General features: G+C 32.6%; 1 protein-coding gene across 1 annotated transcript in view; it reads left to right on the top strand.

Annotated features, from left to right (window-relative positions):
* The first annotated feature begins 10,149 nt into the window (after positions 1-10,149).
* LOC148629662 (uncharacterized) overlaps positions 10,150-16,043 on the top strand; it is a 36,025-nt gene continuing 30,131 nt past the window's right edge. Inside the window, exons 1-3 of the mRNA XM_088555082.1 lie at positions 10,150-10,221; positions 13,194-13,259; positions 15,248-15,431. Coding sequence (XP_088411208.1) covers positions 10,150-10,221; positions 13,194-13,259; positions 15,248-15,431 — 322 coding nt within the window. The remainder of the gene's footprint in view (positions 10,222-13,193; positions 13,260-15,247; positions 15,432-16,043) is intronic.

Genomic DNA, 16,043 nt, shown 5'->3' with positions numbered 1-16,043 from the left:
TTACGGAGAGCATTTAAAAACCAAACACACACACCAAAATTCATGATGCATCGTAGCAGTGCGCCAGTTTGCGTAATACTCAAGTTCGATATCGGTTTCCATGGAGCACCTAGATGAATGAACACAAAACTCCCTGACATAGTAAATATTTGAACTACAAAATACTAGTTGGCAATTCCTAGTCTTTAAATTTTCAATTCCATATATTCAATTTATTGACCTACAGGTCGAAACTGTCTGTTAAATCATTCAAAATTAAGCCACAATCATTGAATTAAAGCATTTCCTTAGATACATATTCCTCTAAACTAGCTACATTTCTAAGTTGATAAGTTTCATAGCCCAAGTGCTAAAAGTTATTCCATAGACGCCTATGTGTCACGTGAAAGCACTTAGTTTCTGGGCAGAGGCTTATACATTAACATTAACGATAAAGTCTTAAAAAATATATTTTCACCAATCATGTCTGGTGCAAGAAACATTTGCCACGCACTTTTAAGGCCCTAGAGCACCTACAGCTCAATTATAATAACATACACATGGCCAAAATAGCCAAATAGAATGATTATTGCAAAAACCAATGACCCCCCCCCCCCCCACAAAAAAAAAAAAAAAAAAAATATCCGAAGACAGTTCTTCCAAATGGTACTCAGCATTCCTCTTTATATTTCAATTACATGATTGATGACTATTAATAATCTCGCAGGGTTTTCATTTCTAGCTTAGCATCAACTATATCAATTCCGATCTTCGATCTAAATTGAAAAAAAAAAATTCAAAGATTATTGTGAATTCTCCGGGAAATTGACATTTTAATGTTACATACTACTGCGAAACTTGGAAAACAAGCCTTCCAAAATCATTTTGCTAATGTTTCGACAATTGTAGAAATTTTTTTCACAAAGTTTGGTGCACTATACAGTTACATTAAGGCGCACTGTTTCGCACACCAAGTTACCCCGGTCAAATTTTGTAAAACTTAAAATTAAAAGTTGAAATTTGGTGGATATATTGTTTAAATGTAGATAAGGATTTATACATATGTAATAGTATGCAATGTTGTTTTATATGAATATGTTATGTATTGTGTAATAAAATATTTGACTTGTATGAATGTGTATTATGTTTTACTATTTGACTTGGACCGATTGACAGACGAGCTTTCGGAAACTGGTGATTGTATTGCAATCTAGTCGTAATCTTCTATATTCTTTTTCATGCTTGATTAGTGCGCACTTCTTTTCTCGTCATCTATTGGTTGGCAATTGTCGCAGGTTAATTCCTTTTTCATTTGAACACTCTTACCTAAGTATCTGAACGGACATGTTGGTTTTTATGTTCATCCGAATCTAGCAACCTATATTCTTATCAACTCAACTTATATACGCATCTGATTTCAACTTAACTATTACTAAGGTTAGTTTCTTTAACATTCCTAGATTAATTGTGCATGTTAATGGTCTTGAAATTAACATTTTTACCTCGTATGAAAGTCCGGTATGAATGATTGATTGATTGTGTAACTTTCATAATAATTTACCTAAACACACAAATCTGTAATGTTATTTTACTATGCTTAAATAATAGCGATTAATGATTGATTCATTTAACAGTTCGAGTGGACCGCTCGAAAGTAAAAGTGTAAGTCTTTAAATCGATCACACACTGTGGTCATGAAGTAATTGTTTTAAATCATAAATACAATGAGTGATTTTTGATACTTCAGGTACAATACAGTAGTACTGGAGACTTACTATTCCTGTGACTATTTACAAATGTGCCTCTTGCACGATATGTGAGGTAAGTTAAGTGTTTTGTATTCTTGAGTTTTTGCTTTGCTTATGTATTTGCTTTGCTATGTTTTTTTACGCTTATTGTATGCACTAAATCGCTTATACTCTAATGCTGTTGTTTTGCTCTTTAATATGTTTGATTAGATAATTTACCATTTTCTTATAATTTGCTACATTTGAATATGGAGTCAAACTACATATTTAGCTAGTTGGTTTATGCTTCACAAGCAGATTGATGAAGCCGTAAATTAAATTTACTCAAATGTTACATTTTTCCTATGATATGTAAATGTACTAAAATATACATTCACACACATGGTTAATTTTTATGTTATCTTTATATGCAAGATGCTATTATTTATCTTGTGCTGTGTATTGAATATAACTGTATTTTATAGGGCATTAACATTTATTGGCAATAAAGCATAGAACCCTAGAGATTAGTTTAATTCTATCAACCCCCTAGAAATAGAGGTTGTGACACATAGACAGATGTAATATATGTTATGGTAAACAGGTGTTATTTAAATGAAAAATGGTATCCGGAACGTTTCAGTCCCCTGTCGTATTAGGTACTCTCCTAAGCATCAGGTCTCAGTATCGTATTAATTTTCCCATAGACTTCTATAGTAAAGTGCATATTTTTAGGATTTTTAAAAAAATATGTAAATTGATTCAATAAAACTTTCACTTATGTAGCATTTCTAAGGACATGTGAAAAAATAATTTCCCGCAAAGAAAATAGGGTGAGTCCACGAAGATCGGACAGAAAAGTAGTCTCGAAATATAAATAGCCATTTTCCCTACTTTCACTTTCGTTTTGCACTCACCAAACCAACCTTTTCAGTGGAACATTTTTATGATATTATGTTAGATTTTCTTTTAAAAAAAAGTTCTTCATCTTACAGTGTGTTGTTTGCTCTATTTTATAAGTAATTGTTCGTATCTTTTGACAAAATATTGGTTTGTAGAGAGGCAAAAAGAAAATGCACTATATTTTTATAGCATCCATGTTTTGACGTACACCTGCTCAGGGATATGCAATACGATACTGGTACCATCAGATGGCTGATTTTCAAAATACCTTATTTTGCACGAACTTTTGGGACTAAAATTGTGAGGAAATGAATCGAAAAGGGTCTTATTATTTTTTACCTTTTTCCCACCTACTCCATGCACGCTTTCATCCTGTGGTAGTGTCTAAAAGCCTGATATTTTATAAAACATAGTATTTGGCTGTTAGTTTTGGAAAGGCACCCCTGATTTGTACAAAAACTCAGTAATATTTTTTTCAGTATGTTACCATGGCTACTGGATTTTATAAGAATAATCACTAAATTACTTATAAATGACTTGAACCTCCACACACCAAGGATTTAAAAAATATGCACTTTTTTAATGACAAAACACTAGATATTTCTGTGTTGACTGCCTCAAAACAGCTTTATTTCAACAAAATGAGACCAAATATTCAGAAATGATCTAACTGTATTGTACTACCTGTACTTGACTAAATAATACTGAAAAATCCACAATTTTTACCTTTTCTGCTGACAGCATGGAGCAAATTACTCACACATGTGAATAATATTCATACACTTTTGTAGCATTGTCATGTACACATCATCAGCTTTGTTTTGAATACTTTTGATCAACATTCACACACATAATGCTCTTTCAATGCATAAATTTTGATCTAGCAGTGGTTTTTAGGGGTAGCCATTTGACCCGAAACTGTTAAGTGAGACCTGTAGTATTCAAAAATAAGGGAGATATTCTGTAAATGACACTAAAGTACTTTAGAAAGCATTGAATTTTCAATGTACATTATCTCCTTAGAGCAGACAGATTTGAATGAATAATCATACATTTCATTTTATAGACCTAAAGAGAGACTTAATAACAAAAATTAAAATGTGTAGCATGTTTGGGGGTGTATTACTTATTACAGAATGTGCGTGATTCTTACAAAGACAGCAACCTAACTACTAATTGATTTTCATAATTTAATGGCTGAATTGAGAAATCAGCCGCACATAATACCGTAGTGATGTGAATAACAGTTACTGTAAAACATGATATCGGGAACTGACAAAAGTTTGGAATAGAATTTCCGTGACAGAATTTTGATATAATCTATTATACTTTATCATACTTCAGTACAGTTTTTCTTTACAAACTTTATGTGAATAGTTTTGCTATTTCTGATGAGTTGCCCGGTTCAAGACTATTGATCGATTAATAGTTTCCTAATAATTTGCCATCTTTAACGCTATTTGACCACAAGCGTAATTATGTTTCATTGCTGTCATAGAATTGCCTAGGTTTTTATCACTACATTCGGTATTCTCGCCATTCATTGTTGTTCGAGATCGAGTCCAGAAATTTCAAATTTCAGTCAGACGACAGAATTACATGTATCATGCCCAGTTGATCGGTCTTTTGTCTCTCAGTATAATAAAACACATAGTGACTGTGTATTTGGAGAATATTAAGTTTATTTTCACATCGATTTCAAGTATTGCGTTTGGCTACGTCTAGGGCAATAGTTGTACCTTGGGAAAAATAAACTCAATATTCCCCTCATACCCGGTGAATAAGTATTTCATGTAGCCACTTTTAAGCATACCTGACTCTAATCAACCAGTATTTTGCTATGAACCATTTTCAGACACAGTTAATTTGTTTGTTTGCATACATTATATATTTCTATTAAAATCCAATCTATTTACTTATAAGCATTGGTACATTTTTATAACAGAAATGAAGGAAACATGGATTGGAAAGGTTTTTTCAGGGGATGACGACTGGACATAAAAATGGATACACTCATCAACAAAGAACATTTAATAAAAATAATATGACATGAAAAACGTATATGAGCAACCCAGACTCTAACATAAACTGGAACCATGACCCAATGTACACCGGTAGGGTTAGAGTCCTTATCCGTTCCAGACACACCCACTGAGTTAACAATCAAAAGCCACTTCCAGGATAGACAAAAAAAAGAAAAACATGTTCTCATGGTACAGAGGAATACACTATATTCGGTGACGACCATGTAACCTTTGTAGTGATGACTTCATACTTGTAGCTACATAACCCTATTCCTGAAGCCTAATTGTGAGGAATAAAGCACAGTACAAAAATCCGCGTAGTTACGTCAAGCTCTGGCGTAACGTATGAGTTGTGATATGAAAACTAGATACGCAGGTGCTGAAGGGATCTTGCCACAGATGACAGGAAAATAAATTATACGAAACGAAGTCATCGCCAAAGTCATATTGTTTAGTCAGGAGTTTTCCCTTTCAATCGATCTATAAGGGTTGGTCAAGATATGAGTCTGTGGTTGAACATTATAATCTTCAAATTTGTTTACATTTATTTATTTTTGTTTTGTTTCTGTTGTTGTTTTTGTTTCTTGTTTTTTTTTGTCAGGTACGTTCAAACACTGAAATATTTTTTATTAAACAGTAATGACTTTGTTTTACCATTAACAATAAGATTTTACGGTATTGGACATTCCTGTCACAAAGTTATTCGGTCCTTTGTGAAAGCATCGACATGATCGTCCTGGCTATATAGTAATACAAAAAAGCCAGTCTGATATATATGCCTCACCCCATGAGACTTCTTACATGTGTTGTATACTTGGCGTTGCTGTAGGCACGAAACTACAATTAATTTTCCCACTATCTTCTTTATAGCCTTTCTGTAATTTAAAAAAATTCCAAAAATCCCCTATTATTATATGAACTATATTCGTAGCTAAGGGCAGATAATTATTCAGTCACATCATGTGCTAATGGTCGCGCTCTAGATTTACTTAGGAGGAAGTATCACTGGCTAACGGAAGCTATTTTTTTATAGAGCCTAGTTGGCCGAGTGGTCTAGAGCGTTGGATTTAGTACAGGCGGTGTTGCCATAGATGTCAGAGAAGAGAAGGGGTTCGAAACCCCCTGAGGAAGCGACCAAAATTGAATCCCAAATTTGCTACCTCGCATCGATTCTAGAGTTGGGGTGTAATTTAGCAGTACTAGTCACCGGTCTCGGACATTTCTAACTACTTTCAAAAAAGTAGTTTCCAAAACTGAGTAAACAGGACAGATTACATTTTGAACGAGAAGTTAAACTGTTCTTTATACCAGTTACTGGCATCAACAACAATTTATTTTCTTCAGTTACGCATATTACCACAATTTTGATTCGACTGATTCTTCATTTAGCGCTTTAACTTGAATAAAACTTTGGAGGTTCAGTATAGTATTATGTGTACTTAGACATAACATACCAAATAATAATACACTGATATCACACGAACGACGTAATTCGATTACGGATATCACTCACACAAAAGCTTCTGTAACAATTCAAAGACTTGAACCCACTTGTTTTTAGACCAAACAATCATGTGACGTTATCTAGCTTTTCTGTCGGTATATTGTACTTCTATGTCACATGCAGTATCTACTGTGTATTGTGAATAAATTTACCTAGACTTATCTAAAATGCATTGTAATTGCACAATTATTGAATATTTGAATGGATAGGTCTGAATGAATTATATTTTACAGATTCAATAGTCTTTGTTTTGTTGTATGGAAATATATTTAAAAGATTGAAATACTACACCTTGTCAGTGCAAACATGTGTAGACGTCAGTGCAATGTAATTCTACATTTCCTCCCTTCACTTTTCAAAGCGATGATTATCTTGTGAGGTAGGAATTACTTCTTTTTTTCCATATTTTAAAAGAGGTTTCATATCATGACCAAATATTCATATTTATAACAACTTTCTGGGGAGATACATCGATTCGTATTTTTTTTTTTTGTAATTTTGTGAAAATTTCTTTTGAGATTTCTTACTTAACGAAATTTAAAACGCATTTATTTTGACAACTTAAATGGAAATAAATAGGTTTAGATAACCTTATGTGGTTTTTTTTTCAACCCGTTTGCTGGTTCGAGTGAGAAATCCAGTTCAGGATTACGATCAATGATAATCTTTTTTATTAGACTTTTTCTTGTATCTCGAAGCTAGTTGAATAGTTAATAATTAGACAAAAAGAAAGGGAAAGTAATGGGTCAAAATTACAAAAAAAAATCATATTTACAGTATGGCATGATTGAAAGGAGAATTAAGATATTCTAAATGAGGAAAAAAAACTTTGCAAGATTTTGAGAATCATGATTTCGTGATGTCATAATTACGCAACCATATTAGCCAGTTTTCAAATAAGCTTTGTCACATACTTACCATGTTTATTGTTGAATTTTTAAATACCAAAACATTAATCGAAATCTTCAGTTCACTTGGAAACTGTAAAGGGAGACGTAACACAAACATTGCTAACGTGTTTTTAAATTGATATGAAATTCGTAAATGTGATGGCAGTGCCTTTTGTACTTAGATAAAGTAGTTTAAAATCGCCGACGATTTTGTTTTTGAAGGGTGTCTAGGGAAAACCTATGCAGTAGGTGGACATATCAAGTTTTGTTTTCAACTAAATTCTATCCATTAGAAATCACACACCCATTTTTTTCTGTGAAATGAATGTTTGCTTAATATTTAATGTAGTAGTATGAAATAAATAACTTAGAAAGAACTTTAAGATAAAGGGAAATAACTCTCATAATTTACTTGTTTTGTTAGGGACCTGTAAACATATATTCTGAGTCATCCATTTTTGAGACAGACAAATCCATGTTCTTCCTTATCGCCATATTGACTTATAAAAACAAGTATGTGTCGCCAATATAAAAGGTATGCCTGGTTTCTATATGAACAGTCTTTTAATTAGCTCCGTATTGTTACGTGAGTGGTTTTTTAGGTTTAATTTAAACATATTTTATTTCAAAGAATACATCAATACATGATATGACAGTGTAGTAAATAAACACAAGGATTCGGAAACAAGCCATAAAGGACAAAATATATCGCAATACATTAAGAAGCATGCTCCGGAATTTTTACAAATACATGTACTATATGTGTAATGAAGTTGGAAAGGGTTAACTTTTTTGGGAAATATTAATTACAGAAAACAATATAAGGAGAAAGAAAATTTATTAAAGAGAAGAAGAAGAAAAAATAAAATAAAATAGATGAAATGCACTCAAAAGATACATGTAGCATGTATAAAATTTATATTTTTAAACATTTACAAATCGTTTACTCTTTATAATATAGGATTGCACCTTCAGAAAAAGTTCAGTATTGTGTTCGGTTGATAGAACATCAGACCCATTTAGGGGAATATCAATGTCAAACTGAAAATTCAAAATAAGAATAGTGGTACGTCGTAAATCAGAATAAATATTACATTCAAGTAAGAAATGGCTGTTTGACTCCATTTGTCCGCAAACACAGTTTGAGCTACCCACGAGGTTACGCCTGAACATGTGTTCGTTGAGTGAACTACTGTTCATTCGCAACCTGGTGTGCAATACCTGACCTAGCCTGCTTCCAATATTATAATATACTGGCCGTCGGCGCTCGTTCGAAACATCTAAACGCGCTTTGAAGATATGGAATGATCTGGAATAGCGCGTTTCGATCGGAAGGTTATTCCACAATAGAATTGTGGACGACAGGAAATAGTTCGAATACAAGGATGCTCTTGTTAGTATCTCTGATATGTCATTAGATTGACGGGTAAAATGGTAATGACTGTTTACCCGCACGTCTGGTACAAGGGTACTCAAATATTCGGGTGTGTCACCATTTATCATCTTATAAAACATCACAAGCTTGTGCTTTCGCCGCCTATCCGCGAGCTTTTCCCATCCGGTTTCTCGATATAGGCTGTCTAACGATGTTAATTTTGTACCACCAGTTACGATACGCATAGCTTCTATCTGAACACCTTCGGTCTTGTTAATCAAAATCTGTAACCCGTTGTCCCAAACTACATCTCCGTATTCTAGAATAGGTCTGATAAATGGCATGTACATTTTATCCAAAGTGAAACGGTCGAGAACCAAACGTACATGTCGAAGTACATTGATCCTCGAATATGCCTTTTTAACAATATAGTCAATATGATATGCCATGACCCATCTTTCGGAAAGTAAACCCCTAAATGCTTGTGATTGAAGATCTCTTGAAGATCGAAATTATTCATCTGTAGAGCAGGATGTACCTGTCTGACATGTTTACGTGATACTAACATCGCTTGTGATTGAAGAACTTTTGAAGATCGAAATTATTCATCTGTAGAGCAGGATGTACCTGTCTGACATGTTTACGTGATACTAACATCGCTTCCGTCTTTTGAGGATTAAACCGTACAAGCCACCGTGAAGCCCACTGGTGGATTTTTTCAATATCTCTATTCAATGCCAATGCAGCGTCGTCTGGAGTCTCCACTATCACGTAAAGACTAGTGTCATCGGCAAATAATTTAATATAAGCATCGATGTCATCAACGATATCGTTTATGAAAGTGAGGAATAATAAAGGACCAAGTATAGATCCTTGCGGAACCCCAGCTCTCACTAGTTACCAACCAGAAAAACCGCCGTTTAAAACAATGCGTTGCAGTCGATCCGATAGGTAACTACGAAACCATCGTAATAGGCGTCCGTTTAGTCCATGCTGTTGTAGCTTAAATAATAATTCGTTATGCCAAACACGACCAAATGCCTTAGATATGTCACAAAAGACGACACGAACTTCCTTACCGTGATCCAAGGCTTGTCCAAACGAATTAGAAAAGTCAGTTAACTGATTCACAGCCGAATCGCCATGCGTAAACCTAGATTGGTGCTGAGTGATTATCCGATTTTCTCTAAGGTAAAAATTTACATGCTTGTATATGCAACGTTCCATACATTTTGATATGATACCGAGTAAATATATAGGCCGATAATTTTTAACCTCTCGCACGTTCCTGTTTTTGAAAACTGGCCGTTACGTTAGCTCTTTTCCACATAGTGGGAAAGAACGACTTCGAGAACGATAAGTTGAAAAGTCTACATAATGGACCTTTCAGTTCGGAAAATGCGGTCTCTAAGAGTCTCGGACTGACAAGGTTTTAGTTTTCTGATCGAATGGTTAAAATACATTGCCTTAATTTGACATTGAAAAGACCCAAGGTAGTGAATGTCCTGTTAGCCAGCTTATTTGCACGGTCAGTCGTACCAAATTTATTGTACGTCCAGTATACAAAAAGTTTTATATATTTTTCAACTAAGACTATATTTCTATTTCAGTATGTTAAGCAAGTGTACAATCGAGTCAATATTTTTAAACTTTACAAATTATAACTTCTTTTGACCATACAACCGTTCTTTTTAACCGTAAATTTATTTTGGAAGTATTCCAAAATTAATTCACTAAGTTGTTGGTTATGCTCCAACAGATAATGTTTATTAAGGAATGCATTGTTAAGTACATAATATGTAGTAGGGCATGGAGGAAGGTAATATAATTTGAGATGGGTTTTCATGAATTGTAGGTATAATGTTCTTGTGTGAATATAATACTGTTGTTGAATACAAAAATACCAATCATATATATTGCAATTTTATTTATTTTATTTCTTTTTTTTTTAAATATTTGTAATACTGCAAATTTTAATAAATATGATAAATAAAATCTGATATGTTTCGGGGTCAGACAACTGGGTAGACTGCCAAAATATTCTATGCTGATTTTTTGTAATGTGTAAATCATAACATAACATAAAAAAGATATGGATTCAAAACTTTTTGTTGTTGTTCTTTTTTCTAGTTTTTGTTTGTTTATGCTTTTTTTGTCGATCAAACATTAGAAATCATTTTTTTCTTTCTTTTATTTGATATCTTATTTGTTTCTATATGTTGTATGATGAGGTATTCCATAAAGGAGAATTATACTTTATTAGTATATTACGTAGTGAATTTTATGGTGTGCTTATTTGTTGTTTCAATTAATTTTTGATCTTACTTTAAAGGGAGATGGTTAAGGCCTTTTAAAACTTTTTTTAAACATACGATTGTCCACAGATAGGAGATGTTGGTCATTTAATTAGTCTTCGTGTCGTTATTTGATTTTTTAGTATATTTCACCATATCTGCTCCTTTTAGATTTGACATCTTACCGGATTGACTACCCATCGAACATTACACCTTCCAGACACAATAAAGTAACTTTTTTGACATTAGTCAAAGAGGGCTAAGTCTTATAATTCACCACTGTTCTCTATTACAATTTCTAATCACATTGCTATACTTAAAGTGCGTGCGTTTACTCAAGTTTTAATTAAAGTTTAGATGCCCATTTCTGGAGAGGTTAGATTAATTTTATCCTCTGCCAGAAATGTATGTATTTGGTAACGATTCTTTTCTAATCATAGCATACTTATATATTAATATTTAATGACTTTGCTCTTGTATCTTATGAAGCTTAACTTTTTCAAAATATATTTTAATTTGAGTTATAGTCTATACTTATTTAAATAAAATGGTCCTTAAATAGGTGCAATATTCGTACATGAGTATACCTACGCAGCACAGCTATAATAAATGTTAATATTTTCAATAAAACTATTTTTTTTCTGTAATTTTTAATTGCCGTGCTATCGGACTAGTACGTTCACCGAGATTATATTTTATTTTGTTTAAATTCTCCTGGTAAATATTTGGTCCTTGATTTGATAGTTTAAATTTACCTGTATTTTACCTTTTCCAATAAAAAATGTTGGATGATATTTTTTAATGATATCATTAACTAGAGACACAATAATATAATAATAATGTAATATTTTTTTTGTTTTTGTTTTGTTTTTTTTTTTGGTTTTTTTTTCTGCTTTTGCAAAAAAAAAGTCAAATATTAAAGCAATAAATATTTAAAAAAAATATATTTCTATCTTATTATTTGAATTCTTCATTAAAATAAAATAATTTAAAATTTGTTTGGGCAATATAATTGTATTAAAATCATTTACAAAAGTAAAAGCTGAGGCAGTATTCAATTTGATTTATACAGAGATGTACCAAAGGAAACCACGCCAAAACCAACTATTAAAACTATAAGAAAGAAATGAACTACGCTCGGTAGAGTACATTGACATCAACCCAGACCACGAAAACGTAAAAGACGAACTGCCGACGAATCCCGTATGTCATTATACTTAGTGTATTTGGCGGCAAACACAGAAACATGGACTCGCAACAGCCTACAAAGAGAATGACGACCTACGACCTTTGGTGAGACGAGCAGCCGTTCGTCCACTTATCCCAACAGACATGGTAGGGGATGTTTGGTTCAGTGCATTAGAAGACGCAGAAGACATCAACATCGACATAACAGCTTTCGCCGGCCATGTAACAGAATACTGGATAGAGGGACTAGACAGGAACAAATAAAACCATTTCTCAACCGAAGGACCACGCGCCAACAACCACTTGGAGGGCACAGCAAGCTGAAGAAACTCATTAGACACGCCCATCTGAGCATTCACTAATTGATAGAAGTGCTTTAAATAACACAAGCAAACACCGGGGCCAACCAGATACAGGTAGAAGCAGGCACAACAAGAAGACCAAAGCAGTAGAAATACCGAAACATCGACAACAGACTTGCTATCCTTAAAGACAGATTTCTCACGTATGGAACTTCGGCAGTGATAAATTGTTTGAAATTGACTTTGTGCTATGCTTTCATTGTATGTCTGAAAGTGTTTCGTGTTTTGCATTGTTTAAGCGTATATTACGCGTGTATGCAATAACTGCGATATATTTGTACTACAATAATAAATAACATATATTTGTCTTCTTTCAATGTAAAAAAATAGAAAGTCAGCAACAAAACAAAAAAAAAACAAACAAACAAACAAACATTACTGTGATCAAACAAACAAAAAATCGAAAAGTATTTTACTTAGATAAAAAAGGTAAAATACAGGTAAATTTTAAGTATCAAACCCTTTTATGGACCTCATAATCCCTAACCTTAATTGATTTTGTTTTAGTCTAATAATTAAATGTTGCAGAAACGTGAATAAACCATAATTTTCAACAAAAAAATGATTAATGAAGCATGTTTTTGGTGTTCTGTTGTCTTAATCTAATCTTGTAGATTTCGGATGTTTGTCCACTATTTCCAAGTTGTCTGCTGTATTTGCAGCCTGATACTTGCATAATTGTGAATGATTTTGTCCTAATATCATTAATGTGTCTTCGTGTCGTAATTTGACTTTTTCATTTTATTTTGAAGGAGTGTCATCGTTCTGTTACCGTGGATTTTATTTCTTTTTTTTTTGTCGATGCATTTCAGAGCTTACTTGAAGATGTATTTATACTTATTGCAGACCTTTTAGTGATCTCTCTAAGTATTTTCTATTTTTATATAGGTTATTCGATTGTGTATTTGTTGAGTTTCACAATATCTTTCCTTTTTATATTATTACAGGATTACAATCATTTTTTTGAAAAGATGCAGCGATATCGATACTCGTTAATATGCCTTTTCTTTGTGGTAAGTACAAATAATACGTCTCGTCTTTGTTTACTTACGAGTAAGGGAAAATATTTCGATAGAAATTACAGAGGTAAGAATTAACATGTTTTTTTTTTTATAAAAATTCTCCTTCAGCCTCGGTGGTTTAAAAGTCAAGTGCATTTTCAATTGCCGGTTTAGAATGGGAGAAATAATATTAGAAGATATCTACTTGTTCCAATTTTACCCACTTTGAAAGTCCGTCATTTTCACTCACGAAAGTAAATAAACGTATCAAGAAATCTGGCACAAATTACTACTAGCTTTTATGAATTAAAAGAAAATATCCCATCTGTTCTCAATTTTTCTACCTTTATTAAACTTCAATAATATGTTTAAATACCTGACATCCCAGACGTCATAATGGTTTGACTGGCAATATAAGTAGTCACGTGTTACACTTTTAAGAAGGGTTCCTTTTTTACAGTCATTTGATAGAATTACCGAAAACCATTATGGTACTTTAATTTAAAGAAATATGTGTTAATGTATAATATGAACTGATTTCACATTTGTTAAAAAAAAATTAAGGATGATCGTCAAAGGAAAGCAAACGTTGATATAAATCTTATTTACACAATATTTAAAACATGTTTGTGTGATACACGTCCTCCATAGCAAGTATAACTTCAATATATAAGAAACATTTATCTTTTCTAGCAGGTATTTAAAACTTTGTTAACTTTTAACTATTATTGATATAAGTTATATTTTTTGTATATAGATGTAATAATCATTGTTGTATTAAATTGTTTTAGTTGACGACACTATGACTATGTTCAACTAATTATTTCATTCTCGTTTATAGTTTCTTAATCTCATTGAAAAATCGGTCAACTAAGGATTGTGTACCACTAATAAAAAATGAATATAAACTATTAAAATAACGTGAAAGTTTCCTGACTTAAGGATCATTTGGATGTTTTTCTTAGGTTGCCGGATATGTTGCCTTAAGACTAAAGTCAACCCTTCGAATGTTTTACGGTCGACGTCATGAACTCCTTAAAAAATTACATATATATATGTTGTTGCAATCTCCACAACGAGAACAGACTTTTTACTATGTCGTAGTTTCCCTCTTTAGTTTTACCTGAATTCAACATCATGTGGACAACCGTATAGAAAATCAGGAGACACATTACATACAGGTGGGCCAGGTTTATTATCCGTTTTAGTTGGATATGAATTGTCCAACCAAGACACGAGTCAGTGTCTTAACATTCTTGCCTACCTGGCACGCTCTTCTTCCTGGGTAAACGTCTGTGGATGACCTTTGTAATAAGCTTCCAGTATGGAATATAATTATAAGCTGTTAGTTGTGAGTAACGGTGAAAAGAAGAGTATGTTTACCTCATTTTTATATCTTTAAATTAAACGGATCTATTTATTATACATGTACCATGCCATGAGAGATATAATTGTTGACAAAGCACGGATCTGCACTCTCCTTATTCAGTTAGCGTTATCAAAGAATTTAATAATATCATTATACTGAACCCTATATTAAGAAATTTTGGTTGTTGTGCTGTATAATGATGCATATTTTTTAGTCAGTTCTATTCAGTTCACGAGTTGACATGTTAGTTATTAATATATTGCTGAGTGTCCAGTACTAGCATACATCGTGTACTAAGTTACAGCCCTAGATAAATCGTACGAGGAGGAATGACCCGGCTAGCGAAAGCTTTATTTTTATATAGCCTAGCCGGCAAAGAGTCCCAAGTAAAAATGATAAGGGACTCAGTGATATTTGCTTAACGACTTAGGCTTTGGAAAGCCATATCAAACAAATAAAAGCAGGTGGTTCATCCTTAAGGGTTATGACTGCATTTCGTTGTTTCCCGAATAATCGGCAGTAAATAATAGCGGAAAGTAAAGCCATCTAACAGTTTTGGGAAATAAATAAGGCGTTGGATAAACTGGTAAATCACATTAAAAATCATAATATTATGTACGTTTATTTACAGGTTATGCACTCACGTACATTTGCAATAATTCACTTACATTCATGTCCACATGGAAATCTTTGGCATCGTAGGGCATCTCAGTTGTGTATAAAGAAAGAATGGTATCACTGTCTGTTGGATACAAATAGCGTCAACTCTGATGATCCGTTTGTTGAAAAGTGTTTGAAGCCAAGACGTTATTTTGGTAATAAATATCATTACATATATAAACATGAAAAGTGTCATTCTAGTCTGATTTACATAATTTAGATCACATATAAATCGTGTGAATTGGATTGGAATGAAACTTAATAAGGTAGGTGTCATCGCATTTGAAATCTGATACGTTAAGTTAAGTATTTATGTTGATTTACTTATTTGTCAAAACGGGGAAGTGTAAACAAAAAGAACAACTATTAAACACATTTGTTTCAGTTAGATATGATAAAAGTGGCAACAAAATTATAAAATGCTTTAAAATGCTTTAGTTTGATTTTTGGCTACAAGTAGAGCTGTAAATGAGAGGTATGATCAAATATAATATAATATCATGGTCTGGTATATATGCTTACTCAGCAAAACATTTTGGAATCAAGAAGTGCTTAGATTCTTATAAAACCATTTGGAATTAAGAAAGTCTCGGTTTCTTCAAAAAAACTGTATAAAATCTAAATTTCGTTTACAACAAAATTAATTACGTTAACAGCTAAGTAAATTATATCTAAAACGAGCGTGAAATGATGAACCTTAATCATCTTAAATTTATTTCAAAGAAGTAGGACTACTTTCTCAATGTTCCATTTATTTAAACAAAACA

The sequence above is a fragment of the Perna viridis genome, chromosome 1 (assembly GCF_037379345.1).
Source record: "Perna viridis isolate PV_CMFRI_1.1 ecotype Kerala chromosome 1, ASM3737934v1, whole genome shotgun sequence".
NCBI lineage: Eukaryota > Metazoa > Mollusca > Bivalvia > Mytilida > Mytilidae > Perna > Perna viridis.
The sequence above is the reverse complement of the archived record's forward strand: the minus strand, read 5'-3'. Positions and strand labels throughout refer to the sequence as shown.